This window comes from Ochlerotatus camptorhynchus, unplaced genomic scaffold (genome assembly GCF_037179485.1).
Source record: "Ochlerotatus camptorhynchus isolate MF236.1 unplaced genomic scaffold, CSIRO-AGI_Acam_v1.1 ptg000222l, whole genome shotgun sequence".
Classification (NCBI taxonomy): domain Eukaryota; kingdom Metazoa; phylum Arthropoda; class Insecta; order Diptera; family Culicidae; genus Ochlerotatus; species Ochlerotatus camptorhynchus.
Genome location: NW_027040712.1, coordinates 4,047,614 through 4,066,740, shown reverse-complemented (window position 1 = coordinate 4,066,740; position 19,127 = coordinate 4,047,614). Strand labels below are relative to the sequence as shown.

Genomic DNA, 19,127 nt, shown 5'->3' with positions numbered 1-19,127 from the left:
GGTTTACTTATTTGTTGGTTATTCGTGGATCACATAAATCGAGGGATTACTTATTCTAATGATTTTCATGAAATTTGTGTAGGATTTTTGACAACATCCGAAATAGATACGAAAAATTATCGTCCGGAATTTTCCAAGTGTGAGATCATGAAAATTTGTCTATGATCTGATTGCTGAAATTTCCTTTATCTTAGGTTTGTTGATGTTGTTTTTTATTTAAGACCTTATCATAGATATTCTGGAATCTTTGCCTGAGATTAATCGCATAAATGGAGGAATTACTTACAGATTTTTTTTACAAACAAAATAAGGCTGAGATCTTGATATATTTTTAAGGCTCATGATGTGGATTTATGCTAAGATTTTCCTTTTTTTCTTTTGAAACAGAGATTGTGAATCTTGTTCATAACTATCTTTTTATTTTTATTCTAGAATTGTTACACTTCTTTTGCGAGCGTTGAGAGCTTAAGAGCTGTAGTTAGTTAGTGTAGTTAGTGTTCTTGATGTACTTCCACAGTTATTATTTGAGAGCTTTCTATGCTCACCAATGCATGATTTTATGGCAAGCTAAATAATATTCCCTAAAGATTTCCTCGACCGGGCCAGGAATTGAACCCGTCGCCTCCTGCTTCGTATTATCGTACCTTTACTGACTAGGCTATCAGAGGCCCATCTTCTTCATCAATGTTCCTTGATATTTTTCTTAGCTTTGCTAACTCTTGGAATCTTGAAAATATTCCCAAGTTCGGGATTTTACAAATACGGCTCAAGGATCTTATTTTTTTTTTAAATGCAGGGTCTAAATTCTATGTTTTTTCTATGTCCAAGAATCTTGATTGGTTTTAATATCCGTAATCCAAAACATAAAAATCTAATCACAAATCCTTGACAGTTATTTTGTATACATATATATTAAGGTTATAAGAAAGAACGCAAACTAAATCTCGTCAAGCTAGTACAACCCTTTTTTAGTTCCATATGGGGTCCCAAACAACTTTGCAATATTTGGAGACGCCGTGTAACACCCAATCGTCCCCAAATTTGCATAGTTGTTTGGAACTCCAAATGGAATTAAAAATATTTCTTTCTGAAACAAATCTCATGATGACCCACCCTAATGTATATCTAAGTTCGATTTTTCTATTTTTTAAGTTCAAGATCAATATAAACTCACTCTTTCATTTTCCCTTATTCTTCTTAGGGAGCCATACTAAAGATAATAACTTTCGGCCATTTTGTCGTCTAAATACAGTCCATGCCCCACCAATGATTTATATCTCTTAAAGTGCTGAAAATGCTTGGAAAATTGGAATGTGAATTTCGCAAAAGAAGTCGTCAAGCCAACAGTCTTCGATTTGCCATTCCGGTTGCCAAATACAATTACCGAGATAAACATCCCGAATCCAAATGCACCCTCGCTTATGGTTCGTGGTTTTTGCTGTTTACAGAACGGAACCGAGTTTTCCCCCTTTTTCAATGTTGATAAATACAGACGGACATTACTTGCACATACACACCCAGTCCCATTCACCCACCATACCATTAGATACTCTGTCTCTTTTGTAGTGTTCAGTTTCAGTGTTCTGGTTTTGATGTTCTCGGTGTACCTATTTAGTATTAGGTATGCACCATACAAACATCATTGCTAGCTAGCGGGCTTTTATGGTGCGGGTCGGCGTACATGAATGAATCGCTTTGTGAAGGTCAAAATTGTTTCAACTTTTTCTGTGTAACTGTTTGCGAGTACTTTGAAGTTCGGTAGGTACGTAGATTTGGTTCGTCCTCAAAAACTGCGCTGAATCAGTTGCAAGCGTCTTATTTTGGGAGCCAATTTTGGGTACTATGATCCTCTGTACTGTGGCTTTTAGTTAGAATTCAATTAACCTGCGTATCCATGTGACTAAATATCCCAGTTAATGTAATTTCCCGATCAAATCCGTACACCGTTACAGAAAGCCAATTAGGCTCGGGTTCGATTTCGAAAATGCCTCCATCATCAGTCCAACATCGTACAGTTGCACACCTATTTGGCATATTGGACTATTTATGCACAGCTATACCTTTATACAATGTAGTCTAGCTCGTACGATGTAGCTTCTTTCTGTTTCGGAGGCGCAGCAGACAATTACCAATAAATGGCATGTGAGGAGCTAATTTCACAAAATGCTCTGCAAGTCAATTTTCGATAGCCGCAGGCGTGTGTTGAAGCGTGTGTCGGTTCGGTTTTGGGCACTTTATTGTGCAAAAGAGCTCGGCTGTTTCGTAACTGCGCGGTGTATGCTCGAAGTGCAGTTGCCATGTGGAGGATGTAGCCATTGAATCTGATTCTATGGTGAATTATGATGCTCCAAGTACTGCCACTGTAATAACTCTCCGGAGATGATTGGAAGCCGGTATCGATTCGATTGCCATTATTTGGGTATTTTCAGTGCAAAAGTATAATTACAGGAAAAAGAACGAAGGTTAAGCCATCTGTTTGTTCTTATTCCGTCACCCCTTTAAAAGGTTTCGCTTGCTTTTGAAACCGACCGCACGTGCTAAAAATGGGTTTGTCAGTAATAAATCACTGTTTCAAAAGATATGGAAATGAAATACGTACTGACGTAATGAATCGGACGGGTCTAAATGGTTGTTAGGAAATATTTTTTCTGAATGGTTTATGGAACGTAACGTACCTGGTGGGAGCGATGCTTATCCATTCTGTTCGCTTGAGTTGTTTACAAATTCGAAGAACGTGTTGGGCAACACAAAAGATAAGTGCTTAAAAATGTGCTCAATTAGTTTGCACAAAGTCAACTTCTGCAAAGTTGTTCATAGCTGTCACTTGATTAATTCGTTGATTTATTGAGAAGATGATAAGCAAAGCCATACGGTGAAATTGTGTAATTTTATCATAGTAGATTTCCGTTTTCGATCTACGTACGTTATATCAATAAATGGAATCTTGAAGGTACATAGGTGAAAGAAACTACTACAAGTAGATTTTATTATTTTCTAGATCAAAATGAAACCCAATATTATAGAACATGTAGAACGATAAATGTGGATCAGTGTGGATTGTTATTGGCTAAGTGTAAAATTAGTTCAAAAATTAGTTTTGAAATAGAGTGTGCAATTATGTTTTTTCGATGTCAGTGCATCTTGAATTTCTTTTCCAAATTTTGCACTGTTTTCTACGTATCCGATAATTTGATGTGTGATAATTTTCTTGCAATTTTGCTCGAGATTTTTTTTAATTTTCTTAAGAATTTGCTTAGAATTATGCTTAAACTTCTCCATGGGATTTCCTTTGGATTCCTTTCAGAATTATTTTGAAACTCTCCCCACAATTTCATTGGATGTGCTTGAAACTCTCCTAAGAATGTCCATGAAACTCTCCTCTATTCACCTTTGGAATTATGCTCAGATCTCGAACTCTGAATTCCCTTGTAACTCACTTCTGAAATTCTTCTGTATTCCTGTTAAGGATATGCTTGTCCTTAATATTGCGTTTCAATGGTCATCCTTTCTTTTCTATTAGAATTCTTCTCAAATTAAGCTTGGAATTCTAGTCAGAACTCCCTGGGAATCCAAGGCCGTCCCCCAGAAGTCCCTAGCGATTCGCCTAGTGAATAATTTACTTGGAATTGTTCTCAAAAATCCTTCGGAATACTCATAAGCATTCTCGAGGGATTTCTTTTTTAAATGTTCCAGTTTTCCAGAACTTTGAATGTTTACGTATATCCGACTTTTTCTTCGATCTTGAGTTCCATATAAAAGAGTAGAGTTGATCAGGAAGGTGTACTTTGTCACTAATATCGTTCATCATCCTTCTTCAAGTGCAATAGTTTTAGTGTTTCAGACAGGAATAGATCCGCCTCAAAGCAGATTTTTTTTTAATTGTTTATTCCAGATTCTAACTTGACTAAATTTTCGATACCATGCGCTCTTCTCGCTTGGTTTCGACTTTCCTCTTTAAAACTGAGAACGGCTTTTCGGATGGCCTCTTCGATGTGCAAAACACTGAGGAAACCGCATTTCGTTCCTCTTGATGCGTTGATGCGATAAGTCAATGAATGCATATTTCATATTTGGTGTTTATCACGGTTTTCCAGCGTGGTTGGGAACGTGCCTTTGGATCCTAGAGTCCTTGGTCCGAATCCTGGTTGTAATTTTCTTTTATTTGTCTTTTGCTACTTTTCCACTTCATACGCCCACTGGGAGCAAACTCAAAGCTTCTTATTTGAAGAGCATATTGAGGAAAGTAACTTTTATCTAAGCCCATCACTCTTCCTCCATTTCGTTTTATGTTTGCTTCAATGGAAATGCGTTTTCATATAGCTGTGCAATCGTTCTCCTCAATGTGCTAAGTTATAAAGTTTGCCCTTTGCGCTCAATGTGTGAGAAAATAACAACCCTGGTTTCAGGGCGTAGGAAAGTATCTTATTTCTACAGCGTTCAACATAAAAAATCATATCTGATCGAAAATAATGAGAAACTTCTGTGATTAATTACACCCCACTGATCAACTTAGCCCTGCTTTGTGGTACCTCTTGGTATTTATCTTAGTCGCAGATTCTTGAACATTTTTTCAGCCTAGGGAATAAAGTAAATTTCAATAGACTTTTATAAGTAAAAGATTTAAAAAATGTTTGCTTAGTTATTTTTATCTAGTTCAACAGACTAGGTTTTCAGGATCCAAAGTAAATTTTCAAGACTTATATTTTTTTCCCAATTTTCTGAAAACATTATAAAACATTTGAAGTCTTCAATCTGGAAAGAAACCGGAAAATCCTAGAATTTTAATGATAAAATATAAAAATTCCTTTCAAGATATATGATCAATACTATGAAAAAGTCGATTGTGGCCACCGGGATTTTTGACGTAGGGGGATTTTTGGCGTAAGACTACGTCTTTGTGGACTAAACGGGGGAGCAAATATGAACAATTGTATGACGAAATAGTTGCAGGTTTTAAACGTTTATAACTTGGTCATTTATGGTTGGATTTAAATTCACACCATTTGATTCAGATTTGATGTAAGAATTGTTTGTAATTGTATAGTAATTTATGAATATTTTACTAATTGAAAATTGATCAAGCTTTTGATCGAAATGAACCAATTACGTGCTTGCTTGCTATGACTATCGGGCCGTGATGCCAACAGTTCAGTTTTTTTTTATTATTAATGGCAACATATTTTGAAATATGAATTAAGATGCTAAGATGTTTGATATTGATTCTCTTGTAATTAAAAATGAAGACTGATTGGAAGCAGCCATATTTGATCGTAATGTTTGGGAAAGTGGGGGACCAAACATCAGTCCAGGTTCAACTGTTTTTTATACAGACGGTTCAAGATTGAACAATCGTGTAGGAGCAGGGGTAACTGGTCCAGGAATATATAGGGGAATTTACGTTTTCTCGGCAACCTAAGCAGCGACCTTCTTTCTATAGCCTTTTTTCTCTATGGAACGCACACATATGCAGTATTGGTTTGTTTACAATCTTTTGCTGCCAGCTGCTCTAACAATTTCAGTCGAAAGAATTGTCAAAAACTGTTTTGAAACGCTTTAACAAAGCTCCAATCTTCTCTAGTGAGAGCGAGTATTGTCGGCAACCTGTTTTTCTTCGGCAACCGTTCCATTTGAACTGCATGTACATCTGTTGTTCTATTATCGGCAACTCGAAATCAGCTACAATTTGTAGTGCGTGTGTTTCATTTCAAGAAAACCCTGCTAGATTGCTTTTTCTCAGTGGTAAAAATATAGTCAAATTGAAGCTGAAAGCATAAAGAATCGTTTGCACGCATTCAGCGAAGTGTTTTCGTAAGAAAATCCAGTGAAAATAGTGTTTCAATTTGGGTTGCCGAAAATAGTCTGTCATGCCGAAGCCGTCATTTCCCTTATCTCAATATCGAGTTTTTTTTTTAGTTTTGTGTCGGCGAGTGCGAATTAATCTCCACGACTATCGACCTTCCTCAGAAGTGGCCCCCCAAAGTGCATGAGTGTTTTTATCACACATGGCTGGAGTAAATTGGATCATTCGGGTGAGACGGTTCCTTATTGTTTGTTTAATTTTATTTTAAACAGGATTGGAATTTAAATTTAAGAGTTCGGCTAGCTTTGCGGCTGCCGCTTTTGCTTACTGAGTAGAAGATCGTTGGTTTACTCCCAAGCTCCTCGAGAACAAAACAATTACTATGGTCGCATCGCCTGCTTAAGCGAATCCTAACCCATCTCCTACCAAACTATCCAACTCCGTAGCATCTATGGGGGCGTCGGTGATTCACTCAACTCAACGCATTTTGCCTAATAAAATTTCATAAGGTTTACAGATTCTTCCAGAACTTATACGGAAAATTTCCATATTCATTAGAAAGCTGTTTTCTAATTGCGTTAGTAAATATTTTATTTTTAATTTAAAAAAATGTCCACAAATGATTTTAAGACATGACAATCAGTTTTAAGAGAACAGTTTTATAATCATTATCATTAAAAGTTGAATTTTATCATTTACTTATGTTTACTATGTCTAAGATATCATACAAAATCAAAATCTTAAAGTTCTGACCGCCCAAGATCTAGACAATTTTCAAAGTGCCAGAATCCTAGAATTAAAATAAGGAAGTCTTAAACATTTCTTTTGATTAAGTTCAAGCTTAAACACTTGAAAACTTCTCATGTTCCCTAATCTTGGAAATGCAGCCATGTTCGGAATATTTAATTTTAATTTAAAATCTCTGAATCTTCTTGAAATCGTTCATATGTTTTAATCATCTTGAAGCTCTAAGAGCTATTTACAGAATTTTTTTTAGTATTTTCTGAAGAAAATTGGAATTCTGGAAAATTTAATTCCCTTATAGTTTGCTCCATAATACCATAAAAATTTTTGGCATCACACTCTCTGAATTCACTCTTCTGTAATGCTCTTTATATTATTAACAATTCTAGCAATTCCTTGAAAAGAACTCCTGAACTTGGAGTTCTCCTCAGCATTTACTAAGTATTATCCTGAAATTGCTATGGAATTACCATAGGAACTCCTATGTAGTTCTGCCTAGAATTCTAATTAATTCTTTGAAACGCTCCTCATAAACTATTTGCACCTCTCTTTTGATTTTTCTAAAAAATATCACTGGAATATCCTTAGAATACTCCTCGAAATTCCCTTGAAATTTTTGTTGAAATTATTCTCGGAATTCGATTCCCTTCCGATCGAATTTCTTACTTCAAACTTAAATATAGCAACTCATTGTTTAACAATCTGTGGGTCGTGACCCAGTCGGTAGTTCGAGGGCTAACCTTAAAAGAGTCGCAGAATTTAGACAACTTGGTCATACGTTTTTGTGGATTTAGAGTATTGATTTGAATTAAAAATCAATTTCATTAATCTAAATTGAGCAAAAATGAGAATCTTTTCCTATTTTTAGAATTTGAAATACTCCTAAGCAATCCAGGAATTATTATTGTTGAATTAAATCAACAATTCTATTTGAATTTTACCCAAGATATCACTTGCAGTTCTCCTCGCATTTTTTTTTTAATTTCTCCTCAAAATTTGTTGGGCATGCTAGTCAGAACCAGGCATGGAAAATCGTTTACATTCATTTACATTCATTTGCCACTTACTTTTTTCTGTATTAAAATTAACTACAACTTTTGTCTGTAACTCAAATCTGTATCTCTTACGCATGATGGAACAGAGCGAACAGAACCCACCATTGCTTTTTAATGAAAGTAAATTATATTCACTGAAAAACAACTACAAGTTCTACCCGCTCTAGGTCGTCATGCATAAGAAATACAGATTTGAGTTGTTGACAAAAGTTGCAGCTAATATCAAAACTTACAACAGCTTAATACTTCATTTTACGGAATTCTGTTGATGAAAAAAGTTAGTGCCAAACGAATGTAAATGAATGTTCGAAATGAATGCAAATGATTTTCCATGCCTGGTCATAACTGTCTTGGAATTCCTTTGAAGATCTCCTATTTTTGTCATTTAAATGTAATTCGATTTATAGTGTATTCTAAGTATTCTCCGAAAATACCTACTCTGGATTATTTTCTTCTAGAAACTTCTTCACAGTATCCTCATAATGCCCATGTATTTCTGCTTTGAATTGCCTTCGTTACTATCAATACATTTAACAGTTGGAGAACTGGTATACAACCTTCGCTCTGACTTTGAAATTGAATAACTGAATTCCCCTTTTAAATCCATATCCAGAAAAAATACATGAGTAGTTCACTAAACAGCTTAACGTAGTCTACGTCAAGCATGTGGTCGTGTTTTGTACACAACCCCACCTTTTTTTTTTTAAATAATTAATCCTCTCATCTAAATCCTGAACGTTTTGGAATGGAATGATTAATTTGTTTTTGGTTACCTGAAATATTGCAGTTTTTACCGTAGAGGTCTACAGTAGTTATCAAAGATCTATCGCTATAATGAAAATGAGCTAAATACATACTGAAAAAACAGAGTGCGCATTGACAAACTTACTGACGATTCTTTGAAGCCTTGTTCATTGGACAGCTGCACGGGAACTTTTCCTATTAAAATAGAGATTTGCAGCGCCCGTGGTGTAGTGGTAAGCGTGATTGCCTCTCACCCCAAAGGGCCTGGGTTCAAGCCCAGTCGGCACCGCCGGGATTGTCTGAGACATAAAATCTTTGATCACGCCTTCCTTCAGCTTGTTAGTCCCCGGTCCAAGAGTTGATGGGTCGATAGGTAGGGTCCAGGTGTAAGAGATGCCTCCCTGGCGTCGGTAGCATTGGTACTGAGTACGAAAACAAGATCAACGGAAAACAAATCAAGGAAAAAAATAGAGGTTGAAGGCTACAGAATTGACGTACAATTTTTGTATGCAGATCGTCTATTAATTTTTTACTAAATAAATTGTCTTATTTCCTCCACTACCGGCACACACACCCTATGATGGATCAAATATCCCTACCAAAAGTTTTTAGCATTTTTAAGGTCATTTTGACCGTTAAATATCTGTTTATAATATAGGTGGGTTGCGAATTTATAAAACGCCTCCAAGCGAGTCGCAATCAACGGAAGTTTGTGAACTGCTGAAGTAAATCAAATGGCGGTGAAACCCTTATTTATCGTCATACATTTCTGTTAACTGACCAAGCGCGCGAAGCTATTAATTTTCCATCGTAGGCCGTTAGAGGAGGTTATCTCCTGACATGCATAAATTTGATTTAGTCAACGCATTAATGCCGTGTATCCATTATGAGGCAAACATACTGGAGGGCTGTAAATATTCAGTCTTCGAATCTTCCTGCTGACATTGCGTGGGTGGTAAAACATCTGTTAGGTCAAACCGTGTCGTTGATACCTACGAACATACATATCCGCTGAGCACATACAAGCCATGCAAAATGATTGTTCCTATTAGCCGCGCAGTTAAGATACTAAAATCCTGATTAACTGCAACATTGACTGGCGGTGTAAATTGATTACCATTTAATCGTGAGCAGAATTGTGTTAATCCGAGCAGCACGTTTGTAGCGTATACGCCAGACGATGATACGATGAACACTAGCCGAGTAAGGCTTTAATCTTTGTTCCATTGATATACGCTGGACATCGTCGTCGGCGTTGTGGTCATTCGTGCGTTTGGGACGCTAATCACGCTTTCACACCTACAACTTGTAAAATGGCCACAATAAATCCGTGATTAGTGTCAGTAAGATTAAAAAGATGCTCTATAGGAGGAAATCGTGATGCAGCACCGGGTTTTGGTGGCTCGGCCAGGTATGGTGAAGTGAGTGTCATTCTAACCAGACCATAAACATCCCGTGGTGTTGGTTTCTATCGGCTGTTTTGCCATTTGTGGTTCAAGGTCGCGTGGTGTCCAATGTCCGGGTGGTCTCCATCGCTTCGTCATGGACGGGTGCGATTTGGTAGTCTAGGTGAAAAGATTGTTAATTATCATCGGTTTACTACGTACTTCGCTGGAAGTCACACAAACTAGTCCTATCTGGAGGGTATAATTGAGTAAAACGGTGGATGTGAGAGTAAGATAAATTTGCACCTCCTTGATGATGCTTCGTCTTGCCTGTCAGTAGGAATTTGTTGTGCAATTAAAATTCAATTAACACTTCTTACTTTTGCTTTGTTTTAGGCGTAGCCTTACAGGTGGTCACTTCTAGTGAATTACCTATGCTGCTCTTGGAACAGTTGAACAGTTAAACTCTGTCCGCCAGTGTGAAACTAATTATTCCATTTCATCTTCCATCACGTCTGAAATTCGTTGGCATTACCATACAGTTCATAATGATGCACGGATTAATACAGCCGCTAACGACCGTAAGTTTTCTCCATTCGAAATTAGTAATGTGTCAATTATACGCCGAATCAGCCAAGTATACCAAGTCCTCCCACACAAGCAGCAATCAACTCCATTCCAAGATCAGTGCAGTGCAGCAGTTCATCGTCAGCGCGGCTTCGTCGTCGTCGTTAGACCTCCTTACCGGGGTGACCTACTCTACCTCTATGGGCGCAGAAAATCTACACTCAACTCCTTCACTCCTCTGCCTAGCGAACCATTCAGAAAAGCAAGATTTCAACATGCTTTCCACCTCCTCAAAACCATACCGAAGCTTCACGGTTGTCACATTCGGTTATTTTACGAGTTTGAAACTAAACACTTCAGCGCACGTACCTACATACTTCTTTCTATAATATCTTCCCGCATATACGCAGCTACGAGAGTTCACAGATAAAGAAAAACAAACAAATAGATACCCAAATGAAGCTCCTTTGTTTGTTGTTACTGGGAATTGTCACCACCGGCAGTGCTGCAGCAGGTTGGCTTGCCATCAGTCAACAGCACCACGAAAACGCACACGTGTAGTGGGCGGCTGCTCCTTCAAAGTCGTCATTTCAGCTCCCGCGTTTAAACAGTTGAGGTCAAACGGGTTGGTATCTACTTGAAGTTGAAGTAGGGTAGACAACTTATGGGCAGATTTAAGTGCTCTGGTCAATTGGAATTCGTTTTGTTATTCACATAGGTTCACATATCAGTCGGAAAAGGTTGGTTTTCGTTGACTGCGACCCACTTTGAGAAATTCCATAAACTCGCGACCCAACAATACTAAAATAGTCCCAAAACACAACAAAAAACTCCCAACAATTGAAAAGGCCTCAACTCAATTTAGTTAAAAAACCTTGTAAGGTCATTTTCTCGCGATCCGAAACCTACATTGGCAAACCTAAAACACAATCGGGTAGAAGAGAATCCCCTACCTGTTTATTTTGTTGGTTTGCGTTGGTGGACTTCGGTTCGCGACAAAATGGCCTTACAAGGTTTGTTTACAAAATGGAGTTTCGACCTTTTCAATTGTTGGTCTTGAACTTATCTAAAATCGCTTCAAAACCGTAAAATTTTCCTTGAAAGCTTAAAAAAATAATATCTTTGATGTGCGAAAACACAGAGTTCTATAATCGATAACATGGTCCCTAAAATGTAAAAATTATCTAGCATCGACAAATGGCAAAATGGCATTAAAACGACAAAATTACCTAACACCACAAATATTACCCTTAAAACGCCGAAAATATTAAAAAAAACGCAAAAATTGCCTTGATTAACCCGTCGAAAGCTGTCACCAGCAAGTTGAGTCGTTTCTTTAACGAGCAATTCGATAGTGACCTTTCATAAGGGCATAAGTCGCGAACGTAAACAATGGCATCTTCTGTAAATTTTCCGGTGGTTTTGTATTTGTTTTATACAAATCTGTCATTGAATCTCACAATTCTCTACTGGGTGTTACTGTGTATACCAACACTATTAGATAATAAATACTTTCCTGAATATAATACAACAGTACCAGGTAGCATCATAGTTCAACGAATCTTTACTTTGTCAACAACAAAATCATGAATGTTAAACTTTCGCATTGGCAGTTTTGCCATGTGGGCTGCACACTTGCTTGTTCGCGTACCCACTATTATTATTTTTGATGCAACACTCAACGGGGAAACGCAAATGGCAAACGAAACAAATATCATTTTGACGAACATGGCAAACCTTGCAATTTGAGTTCGAGTTCGGCGAAGCAAAAAAAAACTGTTCGTTGCAACAAAACGGTTTCTGTTGTAACCAAATAGAGAGTGGTTGCTGTTGCTGATGTTGTTGTTGGGCCTCTACTTGTTAACCGAGGTGGTCTGTTTGGGAAAACCGATTGTTTAATCTGTGAAACTTTACTTGCTCAACTCAACGTATGCTAATGTGTATTATGTCTTTTTTTTATTGCAGGATTTTCTTCTCCATGAGAAAGGATATCTAAATTGTCACCGTTTGCTCAGTTCTATTCTCTTTCTTTTCCTGGAAATTACGTCGGATGAATAAATATTTGCTTAACCACCTAAAGAAATAGTATAGAACGAACACGAAGGGCGTACCTTCAAAGGTGGCAAGATGTCAGACGACGATAAGGAATCATCTGTTCGGGTTGCCGTCAGGTAAGAATCTCCACAAATCCATGTTTACTTACCATTGCTTGTCTGGCAGGTAGTTGCGACTGCTCGCCAGACGGATATTACTATGCACCGTGTATGGTTTACGATTTAATGATTTAATGTGTTTATTATTTTATTTGCTTCTTAATCCATCCGTGTGCAAGGCTTAGAACATTTCCTTTAAATCATTGCCTCTTCCGGATGCCCGTTCACAGGCAGAAGGAAGCGCATGCAGGCTAGAATACATTTCATATTCTGACCATGCTTTCACATAAACGTGTTTATTGACATTCACGCGCCGCCAACTAGCTGCAAGTCTTGCATTGTGAACACATCAAGGCATACACATTTATTTAAGCAAAGCTACTTTCCGCCGAGATTCGAGATGATGACACTTAATATTTTCACATTCTCCCACCCCACCTATTAGATAACGTAATGGGATGTTGGTTGGTTGGTTGTTTGTGTACCTCGCATATCATACCAACGACGAACAACAACGCACGCGAGACGAGCGTCTGTGGTTTTGGTGAAGGGATTTTGTTTTTTGTTATGTTCAGTCACCGGGTGATCACGACACTCAACTCGCAATGAATGTCGGACGGTTTTTTTATCTCTAAATAATTGGGGATGAACTTGTGGCCTCGCGAACGGTGATTCATATTGTGGTATTATCTCTATATAATACATGCATAAAACGCGGTATGAAAAAGACTGGTGTTAGGCAGCGGGTATAATTGCGTGTGCAAGATTGTAAAGCTGTGACCGGTCATTTTTGTGGTATATAACGTATATCGAAACAAAAACTGTGATAGTCTACTTGCCCACTGACCATCAAATGTCACATAAATTGTTTGAGAAGTTGTCAACACCATTTCTTCGAATATTTTTAGTTGTTCTGGCATTGGTCATCAAGTTCAGCACGATCTTTGTCACGTTGTCTTTCTCGAATATCTGTGGCTCGATGCAAGACTTTGAGGGTCACTTTTGAGGCTCACTTTAAGTGAGTTGAAGCGTAAAAAAGCCTTAAAAAAGAAGAAGATATAGTCCATTTTTGAAATACAAGATGGCCGTTTTCATTGGCACCTTACTATACATTCTGCAGTGTATAGAAATTAATGAGCAAATTTCACTATTTTGATCATATCTCCAGAACCAAATGTCGGATTGGAATATACTGAATAGAATTCTATAGCACTAAACATCACAAAATGGGTGTCTGGTTGAACTAAACCCGATCCAGTAATTGCGGAGAAAAGTGAGTGAGTCACACACTTTTCTCCGCGATTACTGGATCGGGTTTAGTTCAACCACACACCCATTTTGTGATGTTTATTGCTATAGAATTCTATTCAATATATTCCAATCAGACATTTAGTTCTGGAGATATGATCAAAATAGTGAAATTTGCTCATTAATTTCTATACACTGCAGAATGTATAGTAAGGTGCCAATGAAAACGGCCATCTTGTATTTCAGAAATGGACTATATCTTCTTCTTTTTTAAGGCTTTTTTACGCTTCAACTTATTGTTATAGATGTGCTTCAGCAGTTATTAATTGATAAAATTCTATGCCATGAATCCCAGGGAAGTCGAAACAAACTTCAAGCCGAAAGATTTCTGGACCGGGCATTGAAGCCGCCGCCTCCGGCTGAATAATTCAGTTCCTTACTGACTGGGCTTTTTGAGGCCCAAATACAAAATGTTTATTGCCTTGAAAAAATACCATGAGCGTGATCCGGGATATGGAACATTGATGAAAAGGTTTATAATACTGTTCAAATTGTATATGGGGAGGGCCCCATGGTCCCATGGACATGGATGTTGACGATACTGAAGCAAAGGGTTATGTTTAATCTCTTTATTTTTGCAACTATGATGATTTCCCATAGTGCAACATATCACTTTCATAAATTAAATATAAATCCTTCTAAAACTACTATCGTGCCATTTACCCGAAGGAAGAAATTTTCATTAGACAACATAAGATTGAAAGGCACACTTTTGGATCTTTCTAATGCTGTCAAATATCTTGGAGTAATCCTCGATAGTAAACTTATAGTAAACTTATAGTAAACGATAGTAAACTTAATTGGAATATGCATCTAGAGCAGGCAATAAACAAAGCTACTAATGCTCTATGGGTATGCATAAGAACATTCGGAAAACAGTGGGGACTGAAACCGAAAATGATCCATTGGATTTACTCGGCAATTGTGAAACCCAGGATTACTTATGGTGCATTGGTCTGGTGGCCAAAAACAAAAGAGAGTGTTGCTCAGAGAAAGTTAGAAAAACTCAAAAGGTTAGCAACTTTCTCAATAACAGGTGCAATGAGAAGTACACCATCGAAGGCATTGGATGCTTTGCTTTATATGCTACCATTACATCAATTTGTACAATTAGAAGCCGAAAAGTGTGCTCTAAGGATTACAAGGTCAGTGAAACTCTTTGAAGGGAGACCTTAGAAGACATCTTAGGATTCTAAAAACTGTTAGTATCAACTCTCTAGTAAGGAACAACGAAAACTGGATGGAGAAAAGATCCAATTTCAATCGACTTTTTCAAGGATCGATTGTTTTTTATACAGATGGTTCAAGATTGAACAATCAAGTGGGAGCAGGAGTAACTGGCCAAGGGATAGAAATATCGGTTCCTATGGGCAGATGGCCAACTGTGTTCCAAGCTGAAATCCATGCAATTTTAGAGTGTTCCATTATATGTTTGCGTAGAAACTATAAGAGTTCAAATATATGCGTCATGTCCGACAGTCAAGCTGCTCTAAATGCTTTAAAGTCGGCGTACATCAAAACTTGTCTGGGAGTGTGTGCAATCACTTCAAAAATTGTCTTGTCATAATCAAGTCAACTTATATTGGGTTCCTGGTCATTGCGGGATTGAGGGAAATGAAAGAGCTGATGCACTAGCAAGACTCGGATCTTCTTATAAGTTCATCGGGCCAGAGCCCTTTTGTGGCTTATCGGCTGCATCTCTTAGAATGGAGCTAAAAGCGTGGGAATCTTCAAAAGTGGAGGAAAACTTGAAGAACACTTCTATTGCTAGGCAGTCGAAGCGATTCATTAATCCAAACATTTCTGTGACCCACAAAATCCTGGAACTTTCTAAGAAAGATCTTAGTATATATGCAGGTCTTATAACAGTTCATTGTCCGAGCCGTTATCACTTGAAGCTGATTGGAAAACTTCAAGATGATGTATGTCGCTTCTGTGGCATAGAACAGGAAGACTCGGAACATTTGCTATACCACTGTCCGGAAATTCTTCGACAAGGGGCTGATAGAACCCTTTGACATTTGGAGAACAACTCCCAGTACGGCAGTGCACTTTATTCGAAGTATAATGCCGTGCTGGGATTATGATATTAGTCAAACGATGGCGATCACTTCTAACAATAGTGATACGGCATCTTGATAAAGCTAAAGAAAAAAAAATGGGGAATATATCACAATAGATCAGAAAAATGGTCGCAGTGATGAAAATACCCGACAAGGAAAAAAATCACTTTCATATTGCTTCAGTATGCCTCAAACGTTTAATTATTGGTTGTTAATAGAACTTCCATGATGAAATCAGCTGCTTTATGAAAACTGAGAAATTCCAGGACTGGGAGCAGGTCACTTTTCAGTGGCTACACACTTAGATTTTTTTGCCGAGATGGGCACCACCGAGCAGCTCGGAAATTCAGCAAAAAATATGTTTGTTAGCTGAGATCTCGGCGAAATTCCCGTTTGTTAGCTGAATCTCGGCAAGTTTTTCACTGCGATCCAGCAAAATAAAATGCCGAGCTGCTCGGTGGTGGCCATCTCGGCGAAAAAATCTAAGTGTGTAGGTCACTATTTTCAAGGCAGTCACTTTTTGCACCAAAAGTCACTGTTTCTTAAAATTTAGTCACTAAAGTCACTTTTCACGACCAATGTTGAGAGTAGAGATATTGCATTTAAAACATGACATAAAATCTCAGCTTGATTTGGTAACAAATGGGTTAAAGATTCGTTAAACGTGTTAAGTCTGATAAGAAGAGTTGTGAATAGACGGGAACTTTAACTGTTCAATTGAAAATTTTGTCAAGTAGTTTTGACGTGACTTTCTACCAGCGATTTCCCAAAACTGGACTAACAAATTACTATTTTTTATGAAATGCACAAATGTTGGCTACTTTTCTCGTAGAAGATAACCTCTTAAAATATTGTTTTATTTCGAAATTCGAGTAGTTGGAAACGTCATTCAAAACTGCTCGAATGAAGTGGTTAATTAATGTTGATGGAATCACTAACATTTTGATTTTTTTCAACTCCGTGATCTAGACATTCATGTCCGTTATCTTAAATACTTTTTTTTCCTTTGATTTGTTTTCCGTCGATCTTGTTTTCCATGCTGAGCATCAATGCTAACGACGCCAGGGAAGCAGTTCCCACACCTGGACCCTACCTATCGACCCATCAACTCATGAACCGGAGACCAACGGTAAAGCCGTCCATCCCTTCCGAAGGAAAGCGTGATCAGAGATGTTATGCCTCAGAACATCCCGGCGGCGCCGACTGGGATTGAACGCTTACCGCTACACCATCGGTGCCGCTCATTAGAAACTCTCAAAATAAAGTGTCTGGAACATCAACAACCCTTAGTTCTCAGATTGCTAGAGTTCCGAGGAGTTGAGACCTGGTAATCTGAGATCTTTTTAAACTTTTTCAGCTTCAGAAACTTTCTATCCAACAAGTCCAAGAATTCTCAGGACTCGCACAATTTTCAGAAATTCGGAATCATCGAGAATCCTACACTCAGATAAAAGTACACATATTTTATGGCAAATTTCCATGTAGACTCGTAACGCTCATTGGGCTCACATAAACAAAAGGCACACTGATATCGCTTGAAATTCATGAGTAGCATGAAAAGCATGTGTGATCACTAGGGTGGGTCAAGTTTGTATGGTGGATCACAACTCCCTATTACTCACTGCTCTTCCGATGTGTATTGAGGTCCCCAACAACGATGTCAAATTTGAACAAATTTGGTTATTATCTGCTTCCACTCACTTGCTATAAAAAAAAATATTTTCTGAAGTTTTAAATCATTAGATGTTATAATTAAATTTTGTACTTGTTAGACACAAGAATAGGTGGAAAGCCAAGTGTTTGACACATAAAACCTGTCAAATTCGCTTTCAGATAGTCACAATCATCGATTTTACGACTCGCGAGCGCTCACTCTGAGTAAACGCTCACGAATCATAAAATCGCTAATTGTGACACTTTGGATGCGAAACTGACAGGTTTTATGTGTCAAACACTTGTCTTTCAATCTCTGCTTGGATCTAACAAGTATAAAATATCATTGTAACATCTAATGATTTCACAATTTAGAAAATCATTTTTTTATAGCTAGTGAGTGGAAGCAACCCTGTCTGGATTTGCAGGAGAATTTTAACTTAATTTTATTTTTTTTTAAATTTTTTTTTCACCAAATCTCGGACTTAGTTTGGGATGCAGCACAACTTTGTCGAAAATGTTGCGTTTGTAACGGAGGAATTCGTAAATGTCATACAGGCAACTGTCATGTAACTATTTTAACGTTCTTATTCTTATTGCTTATTGAAAACTATTTGGGAGTGAATCTCCAATCAAAGTTCAGAACAGAACAGCATGACAATTACCATTGCTGGCCAGCCCATCTTCTCCGTTACAGGGAAAGGAAGGATATTGATTCTGCAACATCTACTTAACGGGAGGCCAGCGACTCACCGACGCCGCAATAGATAAGTTTGTCGACCAACGATGACGTGCAAAGAACAAAGATTGTAGATTTGACGAACTGATTTGTTCGCTTTGTGGTCAGTTCGATCTTTTAGACCCGATCTGCCATTACCGAATGTCTATAAATAAAAGCTTTATACTCGCCCGTAAGATGGCCACATTTATTTGCATTTGCCGGACGCTGTTTGTGGTAATGTTTTCACTGGCAAGTTCTTCCTTCAAATTTAAAGTACACATATGCCGTTTGCTCAGTTGGTACTTTCTGCTTTGTGTTTGTGTTTCCAACAGCGAACGTTGGCAATTATGACAAAACAGCGGGAACCCGCGAAATCATCCATCGCAGTTACGTACGTGCGCAAGCGTAAACCAACCGCCAAATTGTTTATTTGTTTTCACAATACTTTCCTACAAATGGAAGGTCGCTGACCAACAACCTTGACGCTTGCTGAATTGCTTGAATCAATCAGATGTGCATTCGATAATTTTCCACTTGAAAAAACAAATACTTTCGGTATCATGGCTGGCAAACATAGCATAGCATTGATACTGCGCAGTGCGGGAAGCCGAACGTGTTCAATTGATAAAAGCTAGGTTAGTAATCAAACAAACGGAACGTGAATGTCAACCGCCAACCGCAGGTATGCAGTTTATATACACAAGGGCAGGAGTCCGCCTCGGCAACGCTGGCCGGTGTGGAGTATTTAGATAAATTATTTACACTTGAAATGATTTGAATGTCAATGGCAGCTGTACGACTACAATAGCTGCCCCCTAAACCGGAGGAGATACACGTAGCCGATAAGTGATTTCAAGTACAATACAAATTGGTTAAAACTCGTCATACGGTTCATGAGCTGGGTAAGAAAACCAGCTACCTGTTGGTGACATCC

At 37.9% G+C, this 19,127-nt stretch overlaps 1 protein-coding gene across 10 annotated transcripts in view; it reads left to right on the top strand.

The window, feature by feature from the left end:
- Klp31E (kinesin-like protein 31E) overlaps window positions 1–19,127 on the top strand; it is a 124,035-nt gene that overhangs the window by 16,849 nt on the left and 88,059 nt on the right. For all 10 annotated transcript variants that reach the window (XM_065225185.1, XM_065225187.1, XM_065225182.1 and 7 more), the window contains one exon: window positions 12,261–12,466. In XM_065225185.1, the coding sequence (XP_065081257.1) occupies window positions 12,423–12,466 (44 nt within the window). In that variant the 5' untranslated portion in view covers window positions 12,261–12,422. The remainder of the gene's footprint in view (window positions 1–12,260; window positions 12,467–19,127) is intronic.